Genomic DNA, 18,326 nt, shown 5'->3' with positions numbered 1-18,326 from the left:
AGGACAGCAGCAACAAAACCCCACCAGCACCCCTTCTGCAGGTGAGAGTTGGCTCATCGAAAAACAACCTGGCCTGATTTTGGGATCCCTTAGAGCAGGGGTGTCAAACTCATATTCACCGGGGGCCACATCGGCCTGGTGGTTGCCTTCAAAAGGCCGAATGTAATTTTAGGGCTGTATAAATGTAATAGTAACTCCTAAAACTACATTTGGCCTTTTGAAGGCAGCCACCAGGCTGATGTGGCCCCCGGTGAATATGAGTTTGACATCCTAGCCTTAGAGCAAGGCGCTGCTACAATCATGCTTTTCGATAGCTCCGAATACTTTATTCAACACAAACGAGTATCTCTTTATGCAGTGTTGGGAGCCACATCAATTAAAAGAGCATCGGTCTTTTGTTATAACAAGGCCAGGGGGACAGTGAGGCAGCTCCAGAGGGGCAGGGAGCGAATAAGGATGTCTGCATGCTAAAGTGAGCTCATTAACCACTGAACAGCCACTGTGGTTATACTGGAAGGTAATTCCACACTTTCTAGCTGGCCTGATTTCCTTGTATCAGCCTGTAAAAAATTACTTTATATATTTATATATGCATTTATATGTATATTCACGTATACATAACTATTGAGATATCTAAATAGATATATATTATATAAAAATATATTTGCATATATAAGTATATATGCATATATAAATATATATATTATATAACTATTGAGATCTCTAAATATTCATATATATATATATATATTATTGGCACCAGTAGGGCAAAGAAGGCCTATGGGAATTTAGCTCTTAACAAATATGGTATTATTCAGACTGATAGCTAAGGAGGAATCAGCCATGCATACTCAAGGGGAATTTTCAGTGAGTACAAGAGGCATCTGTAAAAGCAGATTATCCCAATGGTATTTTAACGCCCACAGCTGGAGGCACCACTTTCCACTCGGTATTGATTTCTCACCCAGTTGAACTGACCTTTCGCTGCATGATCTGAAGCAGAGTTAACATCCAAACCAGCAAACCCAAAGGCTGCATTAACCCACCATGGGCAGACAAACCCTGATGCCTCCAGGCAATTGCAGCTGGCTGATTCTTTCATCCGGTGGTCTCTCTGTGGTGTTGGGCAGGGGGGTAGTTTTCAGCGCTCGCTGAGGACCCAGCTCTGATAACGTGGTAAAAAAAAATACAGTCCTCTTGTCACCTGTGTCTGGCCCCCCTATGGTCAGCGTCTGTCTGGCTGTCGCTGATACCAGGATACGTCTTTCATCTGTTTTGGCTGGGAGGGAAGGGGAGATAGTACCTTGATCCACCCATTAACCAGGGGGAAATTTGTGTTGCAAACAGCAGACAGCAGTAGCTCAGTATCAGAGAAAGCCAAGACTAGATGCAGGCCAGAAAAAAGGGACATCAGGTTAAAGAACATGTAGATAAATGAATGTTTTCCAGATGGTCGAGAGCGGAGCAATTCAGCAATGAGCCAAAGCAACCTCTGAAAATCTTATTGTGGACCAGCTTCCTTCTCAGGGCCCAAAGAAAGGTAAATACAGCACCTTCATTCAAAAACACACACAAAAGAGGGATTTGTGGAAAAAAGTCAGTCCCGCTCCAATGCAGATGAAGAGCCTAAAAAAGGGATTACACAATCAGTTTATAAATACCTGTAAGTTCACAGGGTGATTTAAGGCATGCTGAAAATGCTGGACCAGCCTAATTTCTCACTTTGTTAGGAGGGCAGGTGGTAAACTTGGCATATCTTGGTTTAAGTAAGGTTTCAAATCGTTTCATATAGAATTTCTCAAGCAAACTTTGACAATGGGATCTAGGTGAAATATCAACTAGGTGAGTTCACAAGTATTTAAAAACCTGTTGCCAAAGAGGAGTTTCAAGAGTTGTCTGAACTTATCCATGCTTTTCTGGAAACTTGGAGGGTATTCTAGAACAAAGTATTCTTTCTCCCTAAAAATATGCTACAGGTTTAGTGAAGAACTGGTACTTTGTGACCTCCTTACCTTTACATCACTCTTAATGTGATATCTGAGTTAGTGATGGATTTATTGGATAGTGTCATTAATGATCTAGCAGAGGCTGGGTAAAGAGTGTATTCATGAATTCAAAGAATATCGCTTGTAATACGGAGACCTGCTGCACGAGAGCAAGGGAGTGATGCAGTAGTGTGGTGGCAGGTGTCACTTGAGTGCCATAACATGTAGTTTCCCCAATTTCTCGTCCCTAACATGTAAGCAAATTCTGAGTCTTGGGGGAAAAAAATGCTTTGAAGCATCTTGCCTTTGCTCTGATGGGTGCAGGTTCGTTTCTGAAAACCAGGCAGAAGAACTGATTTGGGTGTCCTTTAAAAATTAGGTCCATTTAAAAATGGATCAGGGTTGGTTCAAACCTCTAAACTAAGTGAGGTACGTTAAAATCAAGACACAGAGTCTGTCTTGTTACTTCATCTCAGTTAAAAGCTAATCTGAGAATCAGCACACATCTGCTCTCTGCAGAGGGCTTCAGCAACAAAAATGGAGCAAGAGCATAGGGAGGTCTGGCAGGATTAGAAACTTGGGCAGAAAATAACATGAATTTCAGTGCGGCAAATACATAAATCGCTAAAATTTTATGAGAGGAAGGACTGTGAGAAGAAGCAGCACTCAGAGTGGTTTGGAGTGTTTGCTGAATAGCAAGTACATGGTAATTTGCAATTTGACAGGGCTGTGTTAGAAAAAAATAAATGTCCTAAGTCATTCTGAGTGGCTCATGCTGAGACATGATGTTACCAAGCTGAAAAGCAGTGTTCTTCTCTTTGGGCCAGATCCCAAAGTCAATTTAAGCCAATGGGCACATTGCCATTGATTTTAGTGGGTTTGTGGTTGCTGAGGCCACATCTTGAACAGCATTCAATTTGGGGCTCCTTATTACCCCCAAGACACTGGCAAGCTGGGAGAAGTTCAGAGGAAAATGGCAGTGGCAGAGCATAGGAGAACTGGCTTAGGAAGTAAGATTGAAGAGTTATTAAATTATTAATAGATTGACTAAGCAATACCTCAACAGTCTGTGAAGCAGGGAGGCACGGAGAAGTGAGAGAAAACTGACGGGAGGCAATACCTCACAAGGTGGCCACACCACTATAGCCAGGGTGAGATCAGAGCTGCGATTAAACCCAGCCCAGTGCACCTGGATAGATTTGAAGTTTGAGCCCAACATAACTTAAATGTGATAGGATTTTCCTCCAGCTAAGGGAAGCCTCCAGCTGTCCCTGCTGCCCGTTATGCCCCCCCAGCCACGCACCGCAGATCCCAAGGGGTGCCTGGCCTGCCCAGGTGTGTCGGGGTGCCCAATTCAGGGAGCAAAGAAACCAGGCCTAACAGCTGGAATAACTGGTAACAATATAGACAGTGCACACCATGCACAGCAAATTCTAATGTAACATGAAGCTGCAGACCAGTGAGGAAAGAACAAGGTGCAAAAGCACATTTGCAAACATGAAAGTGACTCCATGTGGCTCCTTGATAGAGGTAAAAGAAGCCATCAACATAGATGTGCCTTTGTTCCCAGTGCAGGACTCCAGATGCTCATGAATCTCCATAGCCCTACCAGACCCACCAGCAGGACACCACCAACCTCAAGACCCTAAGGAGCAGGGGAAAATGGAATGTAACAGGAAAAGGGATAGAAAGTAAAAAGTGTGCGTGCAGTTTTAACTGCATGATTTATTCTTCCTGTAACAGCTAGATTTGAAGTAATAATGATTAGATTCTTAAGATTTCAATTACATGAACAATAAATTCTTGGCTTTACTTGATGAGCATCCCTTTTGTCCATGAACAAGATTTTGAGTGTAACAAGAGCCAGGGTGCAGCTTTGCACATGGGTGTTTGGCTAGGCACATAGCTTATTTCCTTGCAACACCACATGAAACTCTATGGCCTGTGATAGTCTGTGCAGATGGAGAAATCCCTTCAGTGAAGGCTGACGAAGCCAGAGCTGCTGGAGATGTTTTATGGGATGTTTAATGCTCCCAAAGACCCTGTTACTCACCGTCGTCTGAAAGAGACTGTGAGCAGTAGCATGTTTGCCTCCACGACAGCAGGCTTAGGCACTCAACCATGTCTGAAAGGAACATTGCTGGGTTTTGCTGCGTTTATTTTTCCATTCAGTTTAGCGGGTTTTCACAGCAATAATTTCCTCTAGTTTCTAAGGAGGTGGAGGGGGTGTGAAGGGAGCTGGCTGGGCTCATGGCGGGATCAGCAGCCCTTGGACAAACACGAACAGGACAGAAAAGCAGAGACCAGCCAAGCTCCTTCTGGAAAAACAGGGTGAGTGTTAGGTCAGCCCTGAAGAGAGGCTGCTTTGCCTTTTCCACAGCCCTGATCATGCTGTGCTGTCACTGTGCTTTTGCCAAGCCCCCCTCCTTGCTCTTATCACTTGCCCTGAGACTGGAAACAGCAGGAACATCACTACAGTTCAACTCCAAGATGTTTTCACTGTTTTCTTCCCCTGAATTGCTCAGGCTGCAGGTATGATGTCTTTATTCTCAAATGCAGAATAACTACACTCCCCAAATCTGAAAAAAGCCAACATATTTTCTCTTGTCAATCCACAAAACATGGGAGAGAAGCAAAGGGAAGTGATTGCTGGTGAAATACACTATGCATATTAAAAAAAAAAAAAAGTTCCAAAACAAAATACAACCCTGGACATGAAAAGCATCCCTTCATCAGGCTCCACCATCTAAGGTGTTGGCAATAATTTCTGTTATGTTCTCTTACATTCTAAATTTTAGATTTCAGAAATTTTCAGAAAATTTTCTTCACCATCCCCATGAAAAAGGCAAAACAAGCCTGGCATATCTGATGAGCTCCTGGCCTTTTAATAGAGAAAACAGCCATGAGCCAAAGAGAAAGGCATAAACCTCATTCTTCCCACAGGAATTTGCCCTCCAAATGTCATCCCTAATGTGGACACCTCATCAGTGCACCCCAGGCACAGTGGTGAGGGAGTCCACGGGAGCCTCCCCCCATGTCCCACTACAGCAGGGTGGGTTTTCCTCCTGACCTGCCATTATCATGAGTGAATGAAGTTACCGTTTCATTAATTTTGACACCAAGCTCCCATTCAGTGCCAGGCAAACCTAGAGCAGCTCCAGCAGGTATGGCTTACAGGGAGCTCTGCATAAAGGGTGCTTAGAGACAGCTGGCCAAGGCATGCCATCATCCAGTTCTGCCCAGGAAAACATCTCAGAGGAATAACACCTCAGGCTGGATCTAACCTTTAAGGTATGGAGCTCCAGAAGAGGCCTTCGGGCTTGCTAGTTGTGAGAGGAAAGAGCTTTACTTCCCTCTTTGTAGGTACAAATTCAGCTGGTTATGACTACAGTGGTGCGGGTGTCCCAAAGACGTTCTCCATTACTTCGTTGGAGAATCCAGGCGCCCCTGAGGCCAGGCTTTGCTTTCCTCACGCCAAGGTCAGCAAGAGAAGGAGAATGCAATGGAGCCTGCCCAGCCCTGCCCACTGCCATGCCTGGACTGGGTAAGAGAGCATGCCCTGGGCTGCCCTCAAAACTGGTGCTAGTTCTGAGAGGGGAAGCTGGGCCATGGTCTCACCTCCATCCACATGGTCCTGTGTGACCTTCCCGCTTGGCCGTCCTTCCCTTCAGTGGCCAGCCCAAGGTCAACGCTGCAGGCATTAAATACCAGCCTAGGAAAGCAAACAGTTTGAGCAGCTCTGAGGACAGCCAACATGACAAAAGGCTACAGGACAAGGGGTTAGCACAGCAAATGGACCAGGGGTGGCTGCAGTGCCTGCAAGGGACAGTGCTGGACGCTGATGGGCAGCCCTGCACAGTTTGGTGAGAAAAATGGGCACTGATTGAATCCTGATGAACTATAGCAAGAAGGTGCTTAGACCAGCAACTCGCCTGTGAGGCCATGAGATGTCCATGAGATGTCACTAATGAGTATCCTGACAAATTACCGCAGTGGCCAGGAGCCCTTCAGCAGAGCCCATAGAGTAGACGTAACTCCATCCTACCTTGATAAACCTCTTCAGTCAGCCAATGCTTGTTGTCCCTCACACACACAAACTTTCTACAAGAATCCCATTTTTTTATAGCTGCACATGGACAGTGCCCATGGCTTAGCTGTCCCACACCGATGGCATGTCATGGGAGCTCTGATTTCAGCTCTGTGCACGGACGCTTTCCCTTCCTCCCCTTCCAGCAGGTTTCTCACGTTTGGTCCATTTGCTGCATTCACACACACAGGTGTCAGTGCCCTCTGCCCACAGCTTCCCATCTCCAGTATTTTGTCTGCCTGAAGTGGCAGGAGACAAGAAGAGGGAGGTTCCCCTGGCCTCCTGTGCAATTTGGCAGGTAAATAATGGTACTGAGGCCTTTCATCAGCTCTGTGCAGCCAGATTTTACTCACTGTTCAGAAAAACCTTCAAAGGAAAAAAAATCTGTCATTACAAATCTTTGCTCCTTTCAATTCCAAACTTTTCCTCCAGCCTTTTAGGGGAAACACCAAGTTCTGAGTCAGTTTGTCTGCAGGGAAGTGGAAAATCCCCACGTTCCCAATGGGAAATTTCTACACTTAGGCATGTAAGAAGGTGCAGCTCCTGATGGCCCGTCTCTTCTCATGTTCTCTGCTGCTGTTAAGCAGAAGAGGGACAAGGGAGGAGCCCGTGAAGGTGACGTGGCTGTGCCTGGTTCGGGAGCAGGCTGCTCACATCCGTGGCATGCAGCACATGGCCCTGGGTCCCCTCCGGGCCCCTTGTGGTGTCGCTTTGGTCCCACTGAAGACATAATCAATATTTTCGCATGCTTTCTAGGTCTAGGTCTTGCAAGAGGGGAGGGCTGTGCAGCAGGCAGCCCATCGTGGGGATTTTTGTGATGTGAAACAAGAGGGGACCCATTGCATACTCAGGGGTGGGCTGAGCCATGTGGGTGATCAGGATTGTTGCTGTTTTTATTTAGCAGTGGTTGCATCCTTGGAGTCCTGTTGTCCGATTCTACCTTTATTATGTGAATTACATACACTGCTGTCTGTTGGTTTGGATTTTGGGGTTTGTTTGTTTGTTTGTTTTTTGGGTTTTTGTAGGCAAGCTATTTAATAAATATAAACCTTGAAAATACATACTTTTCAGTTTCGAAGTCAAGCTGCCACAGAAGGAAGTTCAGGTTTCCTTTCACTGGGGCACCCCCTGCCTGAAAAGAATTCTGAGTCCTGCCCTCACCCACAACACAAACAGTAAGAGAAGCTTCTTTTCAGAAGAACACTGCAAAACACATTTAAATTCATGCAAAGTCTGAACCAGAGTCTCCTCATTTGGTGGATCACTGTGAGTACAGAGGAAGAGCTGTGATTGCAAATGAGTGTCACATGCCTGCACGTTCAGAAGCAAGGGGACACGTGTACATTTACACTGATGGGCTCATCTCCAGAAGGAATGAACTCACCTGCTGAGGTGGGAGGAGCTGTGAGCAGGACAAGAAGATGGAGAAGATGGAGAGGGAGGCCAGAAGGGGGAGTGTGGTTCCCATGGCAGCAGCAATGAGGAGACCAGGAGCTGGTTTGTGGCCTTTAACCAGACCTGACAGGAGAGGCTGAAATGTCAAAACATCCAAAGAATAAAAAGCCCCATAAATTTAAACCGTTCAATTTTGGGCCAGGTCAGTGTCAGGCTGGCTTAGCCTCTGCTGCCACATCACCACGAGTTTTAGGACCGAGCACCTCTTCTGCCATGGCCAGGATCATGGGTTAGGCCCCTCGGCTGGACTACACTGTGTCTGCCAAGGAAACCCCCATTTCTAAGCTTTTTTCAGAAAAAAAATCCCTGTGCAGAGAACATACGCTTGTGGGCACAGGGCCTGTTTTTCTTGAATTGCCTCTTCTGTGCTGGTTGGAAGACATTTGCACAGAGCCACAAACCACAGGTGGAAAACTGATTCTTCTCTGGCAGCTCTGCACAGCAAGGAAAGAACAATGCCTGTGTGGTTTCTGGTGGTGATCACAGATCATAGAATCATAGAACAGTTTGGGTTGGAAGGGACCTTCAAAGACCATCTAGTTCAACTCCTGTGCAATGAGTCGGGACATCTGCAGCTACATCAGGTCGATGTGCATGTGAGGGCTGAGGTTTGATGGGCGTGATGCAGAGCAGCCACTGAGGGTTTGACAGCTGCTGCTGTGCTCAGTTAGTGCAATAGAAGACCACTCAGGGAGAGAGGAGCAGACCTGCTCAGGGCTGTTGCAGGTGTTCTCCGTCCCTTCTGGCTGAGGCTGTAGGATCTTCAGCATCAGGTCATTCCCTTGACACTGAAGACAGTGCAGTGTATGCTTCCTTTCATGAATTCCAGCAACAGACCCAGAAGTGACAAATAAAGAAATGCAAAATGTTGCCATATAACACTATCACAGGTTTTCAGTGGTAGGTGTCCTTTTCTGGTTCACATCCTGCTAACTAAAAATAGATTAGGAGCATAGATGCACAGGACGGTTTGTGTGGGAAGAGACCTCTGGTGGTCACCCAATTTGACCTCCTCCCAATGCAGGCACAGCCCCAAAGGTACAGCAGGTTGCTCAAAGCTGCACCCAGCTGGGTTTTTAGTGTTTCCAAGAATGGAGACTGCACTGTCTCTCAGGGCTCCTGTTCCTGCGTGTGATCATCCTCATGCAGATAAACTTTCTCCTTCTAGCCCACAGGAGATTCCTTTGCTGCTACCTGTGTTTACTGCCTCTTGTATTTTTGCTGTGCTCCTCAGAGAAGAGCTTGAGTTGTTAACCTGGTGCATTTTCATGTTCAGTTATCACTGAACTTTACTAATCTTACTTCAGAAATAAGAAAATTTAAATCATCCACTTGAATAATTTAGCTTCCTTACTCTTGCCTAATGTAGCTGTCACAGTTGAATCTAGGTTAGCAGATTATGTACAATAGCAGCATTAAGAGCAGCCAGGCCCTCCCACTTTCCTTTCCCTCAACCATCATTTTCCTGCCTGTCCTGTAATATGCAAATCCTGATAAATGTATTTAAAAGCAGCCAACAATAGTCCTCTCCTGTTGAACTGCCTCGTGCCTTTCTCGCCCTCCCACACATGGCTCTGCCCTCCTGGTTTTACCATCTCCTTCCCGCTGCGTGGCCACAGCGGGCGAGCAGTGCGGAACTCAGCAGAGTTTCAGGTTCCCCAGCCAACAGTAGATGGGAACAGACAGGATATTATGTGAGACACAAGAGGGGTCCTCAGCCTCAGTTTCGTTAGAGTACAAACTCCTAAGTTTCAAGAGGCTTTGTTTCTCCTCCTGTGCAGATACTTGCACCCTGCTGACTTCTAAGTTGGCTTCACCACGTGGAAAGAGAATTAATAATATTTTCCTTTGAATAAAATTTGGGATTTAGTTTCATTATTAGTAATTAGTCTGTTTTTTAGAGTTAGTCGCCTACTGAAGTCTGTGTACTGTTAAATTATCACCTTTCTATAAGCAGTGCAGAAAATGCTCTTTCTTCATAAAGCTCCTAACTCCACATCTCACCAAGTCCAGCCACAAGGGCTCCTGCTCAATACAGAAAAGGTTTAAATCCCGCTGAGCCCTGCAACTTTCCTCCCTGCTTTCCCTCTAACCTCCTCGTGCCTCTGCTCTCGTTTCTGAAACTCCTACTCCTACCTTCACAAGCCTTTTAACTTCTGGTTAGCTGTTTCATGTTTATCATTTTCAGGCCACTTCCTAGACTCCATGTCTTATTTTAAGTATAAAGAAACCCCCACATCTATCCTGGATATTGGTCAACTCATGGTGTAATGACTGAACGCACCTTTTGTTCATTCTCCTCTCCTTTCTATGGGAACTACAACTTTGTCAAATGTCTGTAAATCTTTTCTTTTACTTGGCCTGACTCCTATTTCATCATCTGAAAACAAGCCAAATCACTCCAAATTGTTGGCTGTTACACTAAACTATCATGCTGCCTGATCTGAGGCAGAAAAGCTCAATAAATCGCTCTTTAAGTTCAGAAACTCAGCATTATTTAGTTGACAGAATAACCCTGCCGTATTACTCCAGCTGACAGGTTCAGTTTCAGCTGTCTCAATGTCCAGATAATCCAAAGCCTCTCAATTAACCTTCCCATATGTGCCCATTTTAAAGATTCTGCCCCCACCGTGTGCCCTGTGAAGTGAGTGAAAGGCAGGACACACCAACAACGCTAATTAAAAGGGATGAAACCCTGGGCCTGCTGAATTCACCGGGGCAATTTGGAGATTTGGCATTACTGATGTTCAGTAAGAGAGTAAGAGCATTAGCGAACAACTTTGACAAGCAGCACGGACACCACTGTGCCTGGAAGGGCTTTTTGAAAACTTTTTTGAACCCTTTTTAAAATGTGTGTTTCGAAAGCCCGTTGGCTCTGCCGTTTGCCCCATGCCCTTCGCTTTTCCACCTGCGTTGAGCTGCTGGGGACGCTTTTCCATCCTGCCCCTCAGCGCACAGAGCTCGGGGCTTGGCAGCTGCCTCTGAACACACCACAGCATTTGGCTGTAGAGCAGATACAAAAGGGAGATAAATGTCACCCATATGTCCTCCACTCTGCCTCATCTTATACCTGTACAGCAAAACTTCTATTATACAATATTTTTTCTTGTGCTCTCCCCCATCTTTCTTCTGGCTTTTCGAGTGTTGTGCTGGAACGGCAGCAGAGATGGGCAGCAGGCAAGGTTCATTCTGAAGCTGAGTTAGCATCACAGAATCACAGAATGTTAGGGATTGGAAGGGACCTCGAAAGATCATCCAGTCCAATCCCCCTGCCGGAGCAGGAACACCTAGATGAGGTTACACAGGAAGGCCAGAGATCACCTAAAAACATTCCCCGCAGGAATATATAGATCTTGATTTCCCCAGCTGTGCAACAAACACTAAGGGAAATGGTCACTTTTCCCCCACTCCCTCTCACTGCGATCACCCATAAACCAACAGATGGCTACAGGTTGTAGAAGGATAATTACATCCACTATTTTCAGGTTAATTGAAATAAAAAAAAAAAAAACAAAACAAACCCAGGGAGAAACAAGTTCTCCTTCTCTTTATCTGCTCTGATAACAGCTATCACACCAAATCTATCGCGAGCCCTACAGGCACTCGGCAAAATGCGTAACTCTGCCGATCTGCTGAGGCATTCAAGAGAAAGGAGAAGGGCATTTGATAGGAACTAACTTTTCCTCGCCAGCCTCAATATCTAGCGTTATCAACACCCTTTATAAAGAACTGTATCTGCTGCGAGTTGATAATGGTGAGCAGGGGCTTTCATTGGTATAAGAAGTAATCTCAGTGACCTTGAGCAGAGAAGAAGGTATAAAAACCAAAGTGTTTTTCTCGGGTGACTGTTCGGGCACCAGTTGAATTTATTAGTTTCTGAGGAGGACGCCTTTTGGGGAAATTTCGTGAGAAAATGGCGACTTTAAACGAAAAAAAGACCTGCAGCGAACGGATGGAAAATTTCCGTCGTTTTGTCTGGAATCCAGAAACAAAGCTCTTTATGGGAAGGTCCTTAATTAACTGGGGTAGGTGTTCACATGCAAGAGTCTTCTCTTCCTTCTGGTAAGCTTAAAAAATGGGGGGGGGCGGGGGACAGGATACGGAGGGGGTCATCCTAATTAATAGGACATAATGTGGTGGTAGATCTGTTGTAATTGTTGAAAACATCAGTTTTCATATATGCTTCTGAGCTACTTTTAGGGTGGCCCTATAAGTTGAGTCAATCAGATCAAAACACTGATCCAAGTATCACAGTTCCTAAAAAGGTAAGAAGAATTTAAACCAAATTTGGACCAAATATTTCAAAAGGAGAAAACTTGACACATTAACTTATTAAAAGCTAAGGGGGATGGTTAAAGTATGATTCCAACGTTGCTGGCTGTAGAGGGCTCTGGTACATTGAGAATTTTGCTTAATCAATGTTTTTTCCAATTATTTGGGAACATGTTTTGCTTTTGTGAAATTTGTTTCTAAATTACTGTCTGCTCAGTAGATCTTATCACTGCATGCTAATGCAAACTTGTGTCTACGAGAACGATGTATTTTCTGTTCTATGTTCTAGGAAGGGCAGCCCTGACCATTCTAAGGAAGGTCCCTGCTCTTCCCACAGACCATTAAGAATAGCTGCAAGTTTCCAAATGAGTTTTTCTGCTGTGAAACTCATGAATGTAGCTTATCAGCCCTTCTTAAAACCACGATTTTATAGAAAATTGAACCAAAATGTGAGCCTTTCCACTTTGGAGAGAAAAAGGTGCTACAAAACACCAATGATCACAGGGAGCAGTTTCTGGTGGCCCCCCCCAAACACTCACGGACAGCTTGTGGGACACGAGCTGCCTGTAAGACATGATATTCACACACAGACAGGAACAGGGCGCTGCTCTACAGCTCACACCAGAGTAAAATACCAAGATGACACATTTTGCTGAAGGTGTAAAAGGCAGTGAGGTGATACAGATCTAAAATCAACACACCTGAAATACTGACATCTGTCATCCAAATCATCATAGAATAGTTTGGGTTGGAAGGGACTTTCAAAGGCCACCACAATCCAACCCCCTGCAATGAGCAGGGACATCTGCAACTAGATCAGGTTGCTCAGAGCCCTGTCCAGCCTGGCCTTGAAGACAAGGAGTAACTTGTTTTTCTCAAAGAAATACCTAGTCTGTGTCACTTAGTCCATGTCTAATAAGCAGACAAATGATCTTAATACGTGAAGTTACTTCAAGAAGCCACTCAATCTTTTAACCTTTAAAAAATCTGAGCCAAGCACCAACTACTTCAAAAAGCCTTGTAAAACTGAAAAATTTGCAGCCACATTTTTCTAGAAGAATATTCTTTTGAGTGTAAAAAAGATGATCTAAAACACCAGTCCCTTTACAGGAAAAACCTCCCCGGGCCCAAGGGCAGAAAGGAGATGGCCACTGCTGCTGGGACGGTCCCAGCCACGGAGCGATCACCACACTGCCTTGCTTGAAAAATTAGATTTTGCCTTCATTTCTTTCCGCAGTGTGGATCAGCCTGTACTACCTGGCTTTCTATGTGGTGATGTCAGGGCTGTTCGCACTCTCCATTTATTGTTTAATGAGGACAGTGAATCCATATGAGCCGGATTACCAAGATCAGCTGAAATCTCCAGGTACTGCCACCACTGCACATGGCTGGGTTGGGTGACATCGGCAGAGCCTGGGCATGGGGGGGACAGATGTGGAATAAATCAGGTAGATTCTCCCCAAACGATCCCTGCAAAGTTTAACCTCCTCCTGAAAACACTTTTAGGCTAAAAAAAAAAAAAAATGGCACATGTATTTTCATACATTTATAGTAATTTTATATATTTATATTCATCTTAATATATTTTTTATATTTGTATGTATTATATATTAGCGTATTATCTATATAATTTCTATATAAATATACACCTCCACTCCTCATGGGCAGCGGTCAGGCCCTGGGGAAACCCTGGTTTCTGCTCCAGCCCCGCAAGGGTTTCGGGGTGCCCAGAAAGACCAAAGGGCACTGGGGTGAGCAGCCTGCGGTGGGTATTTCCACACTTACCAGCAGCATGGAAAGTTCCTTTGGAGAGCAAGAATCCCTCCCTGGTGGGATGTGCTGCGCCAGCCGCCCAGCACGTAAAAATAAGACAAAGACACGTGGGATTAGAAATAAAAATTTGTGGGACATGAAGTGAGACTGGGGAGGGATGAGATCATATCACTGAGAGATCATCTGTATGTACTGCTAAAACTTCAGCCCCTAATGGCTCGTTCTTACAATCGGAAGGAAAAAACCCGCGTTTTCTAGGCATAGCCCTAGAAAGTATTCTGTTTGCCTTTTGCTGAATATTGAAGTTTCTTTTCCCAATATTCAGGAAGTTCCATGTTTGCTGGCAAAATACTTCCTGTAAAATATTAAACCTGGCTCTTCCAAAGCCTGTTTCTCCCACTGCAGTATGATCTGTTTCTTTAACTTGACATGACTAGCATCACCGTTATTTTTAACTAGTCCTGGGCAAATCCAGTGCAATCGTTGGAATGATTTCACAAGCTGTTCTGGTAACAACACGGACATACATGAAAAAAGTTAAGCAGCAGTGGAGGCTTTAGGTTTTTGGTTAAACAACTGAGACCTGAGAACATTTCTAAATGTGGTTAAATCCTCCCCAGCAAAGCCTGGGGACCTCCTACACTTACGAGTCTTGACGCAGCACAATCACCATTGTCCATTTAAATAAATAATTTTGTGCCTGGCACCTCTCCTCTGCTTTGCCTTCCCTTTTCTTCCCCCCGCAAAGGTGTAACTTTACGACCCGACGTTTATGGGGACAGAGGACTACGAATTTATTACAACGTATCTGACAACAAAACCTGGGAAGGTTTAGTGACAACTCTTCGAACTTTTCTGGAAGGTAAAAATGAGATTTCCTGCATTATATTGAAGAAACATGCTGTCACATTTCCCGTAGTAAGCCTGAGGACCTTAAGTCAGTGTTTCTACTTTCTATTTGTCCTTCTGAAATCACAAATTTTGAGTGGAAAATGCCTCTTCTGAAAGGGAGGGGGAAGTAACTTCATGAACCTATAAACCAAACGTGTAAACATGTCTATTGAATGCAGAACCCTGCTTCAGAGCTGTAACTATTTTTTTAAAAAATCCTGAATAGCGTTAATAACATAGGCTATTAGAAAGCTTGAAGAAATAGGGTAAAAAAGGTCTTCAAAACTAGTCTCATACTGTCCATGACTACAAATATCAAAGTACTGTAGTAAGACTTGAGAAGCCATTGCATAGTGCCAGCAGAGAGCACAGTCAATGTAGGCTAGGTGCTCCCTTCGCTTGCTCTTATCTAAATATGTTTATGTTCCTTGTGAGCCTTAATAGCATATTTCTGTGATTCTCACACACATCGTTAGGCATCTATTCCCTAACAACATATTGAAAAAATTATATTTGAAATTGACTTTATATGAAACTTTCCTCATTCCATCTAAATCCAACTTCACTTGAAGTACAGTCTCCCATGGTATAACCTTCAGCTTGATATTAGAATATATAACATATATGGAAAACTTCAGAGGGGAATTTATCTTTCTTCCTTCACATATCTAGCATACACGCCAGCTGCTCAGCATCTGAACATCAACTGCACCAGTGACACATACTTCTTCCAGGAGACCTTTGACGGCCCAAATAAAACAAAACTATCCTGCAAATTTACCTCAGATATGCTTCAAAACTGCTCGGGCATCACAGATCCTACTTTTGGATATCCAGAAGGAAAACCATGTTTTATTATAAAAATGAACAGGGTAAGTATAAATGCGAGATGCTGAGCAAGAAAGAATTCACCAAAAACCCTCTGATAGCTCGAGTCTCTACTGGGGAGCTGCTGTATCATCTGCTGCCATGGGCTCTAATCTCTGTTTTGTACTGGGAAGAAAAGTTCATGAGCTTTTTCCAAGAGACCTCCAGAATTATCAGAGAAATAGCAAGACTTGGTCACCATCCCTAGGAAAGTAATGCAGGGTAAAGTGACCTTGAAACTGATTCTCTAAGGCTTTGGGTTTGGTTTAGTTTCATTAACATCACCATAGTGCTCCCATCCAACAAATTAGGACATAAAACAGTGTCATTCTGTGATACTGTGATCGTGTGCTTTCAGCTGAGGTGTTACGATGTGACAGTAACTGAACTGCTTTGGAGAGAGGTGATACTTGCACATCTTATTTCTCCAGGCTGCAAAGAAAAGCCTTAGCAGAACCTGCAAAACAAAATTAAAACTTGGTGGATGTTCCTTCAGTAAAAACTGTCAACACTTTCATTTTTTTTTGAGATCAAAAAAGGGAGCCTTCCATTCTTTGATTTTTCAGGACATAGAATCATAAAATCATAGAATAGTTTGGGTTGGAAGGGACCTTCAAAGGTCACCTAGTCCAACCCCCTGCAATGAGCAGGGACATCTGCAACTACATCAGGTTGCTCAGAGCCCCGTCCAGCCTGGCCTGGAATGTCTCCAGGGATGGGGCATCTCCCACCTCTCCGGGAAAACTGGGCCAGTGTTTCACCACCCTCACTGTAAAAAATTTCTTCCTCCTGTCCAGCCCGAATTTCCCCTTTCAGTTTAAAACCATTACCCCTCATCCTGTCATAAAAAGCCCCTGCTAAAAAGTCTGTCCCTGACTCTTTTAACTACTGAAAGGCCACAATAAGGTCTCCTGTGGTTCTAAATACCCAGCTACAACATGGTGTTTCACCCAGGTACGTAAGATGAGCTGATCTGTTTGCCAGTGTCTTATGCAGACACACATTAAGCATCCTTTGAAGCTCAATTGTTTGCTAACTTTTATCCCCAAACAACTTCCAAGATGACCAAATGTGTGCTTTCTATTTCAGATTATCAAATTTCTCCCTGGCAACGGCACCGCACCAAGAGTGGACTGCACATATGTGGTAGGTGTATGAAGTCTGAGTCTCAAAAATTCGAAGCACTGCAAATCTTACAGCAAGTGAAGTGCAGTTGCGACCAGAAAAAACTACCCTGTAGCTCTGGAAATCACATCATTCTGGCCAAATACCAAGAATATTTTCAGTTCTGTGCCCATTCTTGCACCAGCAGACATCCTAAGAACAACAAAAAAATGCTTGCTTTATTTTAAATCACTTGAAAATTTGGTTTTGTGTGCTGCAGAGAAGAACATTTGCTGTTTGCTTCCAGCTCCCACTAGTGAAGTTCACGCATCAGAGCAGCAACTTCAGCCTCTCTACTCATTTCAGCAGGTCCCCATTCACTGAGCTGCTATAAGAACACTGGAACAGGCTGCCCAGGGGGGTTGTGGAGTCTCCTTCTCTGGAGACATTCAAAACCCGCCTGGACACATTCCTGTGTAACCTCATCTGGGTGTTCCTGCTCTGGCAGGGGGATTGGACTAGATGATCTTTTGGGGTCCCTTCCAATCCCTAACATTCTGTGATAAGAGAACACTTGCCCCTTTTCCTTAGCAATAGTAACAGCAGATTTCCACTTTTATTTGAAAAATAACAGTGGTGCTGCACTGACAGCTGAACTTGAATTTTAATGCACACTGCACAGGTTTTTGCAGCAGTAAAACACTTGCCCAGGGTTGGCTTACAACTGCCCAGCCAACAAAAGCTTCTTACTTGCTGCACAGGGTGACGAGTCTCATCCGCTGGAGGTGGATTACTACCCCGTGAATGGCACCTTCAACCTGCACTACTTCCCGTACTACGGGAAAAAGGCACAGGTGGGTAGTCCTGAATATACTTTACCTTCGTATAAGGTTAAATGTGTGCAGCACTGCTGCAATCTTACGAGAACTGGAGAGAAGGATAATTTTAAGACTTTATTTTGGTGGTGTAAAATTACTTCTTTCCCCTCCCAGCCCAGCTACAGCAATCCTTTGGTGGCTGTGAAATTTCTCAACATCACGAGGAATGTAGAAGTTAAAATAGTATGCAAAATCATTGGAGCTGGAATTACCTTCGATAACGTTCACGATCCGTATGAAGGAAAAGTGGAATTTAAACTGAAAATAGAAGACTGAGCCGCAACCGAGACACTACTGAGAAACATATGCGAAGAGTGAACTTACCTATTATCACATTCACCTGTATTTATTTTCTATGATCTCCATATAAATCTACACAAATTACAGTGCAAAAGAGACATTTTTCTGCTGAAAGATGACCCGTATAGATAAAAATCAAGATACCACTTGCAGTGTGTGAAGGAGGATTATCTCAATGTACATAACTTCCTATTCCCTGGGTATGGTATTCTGCTGCCTTCATGCAAATATTTGTACAAAACAAGCTTTTTGCCAACATGCACAGCTATGCCTTCAAAGAAAATAAGTATAGAACCAAAAGATCATTTTCAGTCACTTTTGAAACCATAATAAATAATTGATGTATGATACTACATCTTGGATACTGAGAAATAATGAGCTAGAATAGAAATCAATAATTTGAAATACTAGCAAGTTAATATAAAATTCTCAGTCTATTTTGTATACGGTGTATCAATTATAAAAGTATATTCAAATTACCTGTATCTGAATGTATTGGGGTTTTTTTTTGTACTTGTCAGCCAACTGAGATTTTTTTAGTTGACAAATTAATGACCATGAAAGAAGTGAACTTGAAATTTGGCCTCTAGCTTACAGATTCTATTGTACCACTTAACAACTTCTGTATAATAAAAATGACCAGTAGGACTGTAACATCCAGTTACATCCAGGTCAACTGTGTTCACTTAACTATTGAGAATTTGTTGTGGTTTT

At 43.9% G+C, this 18,326-nt stretch overlaps 1 protein-coding gene across 1 annotated transcript; it reads left to right on the top strand.

Moving 5' to 3' along the window:
- Nucleotides 1–11,440: 11,440 nt before the first annotated feature.
- Nucleotides 11,441–17,588, top strand: ATP4B (ATPase H+/K+ transporting subunit beta). The gene is made up of 7 exons (XM_065829586.2): nucleotides 11,441–11,552; nucleotides 13,037–13,165; nucleotides 14,321–14,434; nucleotides 15,136–15,335; nucleotides 16,420–16,476; nucleotides 17,196–17,288; nucleotides 17,427–17,588. The coding sequence occupies exons 1-7, from the start codon at nucleotides 11,441–11,443 to the stop codon at nucleotides 17,586–17,588; spliced, it is 867 nt and encodes a 288-aa protein (XP_065685658.1).
- The last annotated feature ends 738 nt before the right edge of the window (nucleotides 17,589–18,326 follow it).

The sequence above is a fragment of the Patagioenas fasciata genome, chromosome 1, assembly GCF_037038585.1.
Source record: "Patagioenas fasciata isolate bPatFas1 chromosome 1, bPatFas1.hap1, whole genome shotgun sequence".
NCBI lineage: Eukaryota > Metazoa > Chordata > Aves > Columbiformes > Columbidae > Patagioenas > Patagioenas fasciata.
The sequence above is the reverse complement of the archived record's forward strand: the minus strand, read 5'-3'. Positions and strand labels throughout refer to the sequence as shown.

Bases quoted from the DNA above. Each gene is read 5' to 3' on its own strand.
- ATP4B (XM_065829586.2), top strand. From the start codon at position 11,441: ATGGCGACTTTAAACGAAAAAAAGACCTGCAGCGAACGGATGGAAAAT. The intron at 11,553-13,036 runs GTAGGTGTTCAC...TTCTTTCCGCAG, and splicing joins AAGGTCCTTAATTAACTGGG to TGTGGATCAGCCTGTACTAC. The intron at 17,289-17,426 runs GTGGGTAGTCCT...TTCCCCTCCCAG, and splicing joins ACTACGGGAAAAAGGCACAG to CCCAGCTACAGCAATCCTTT.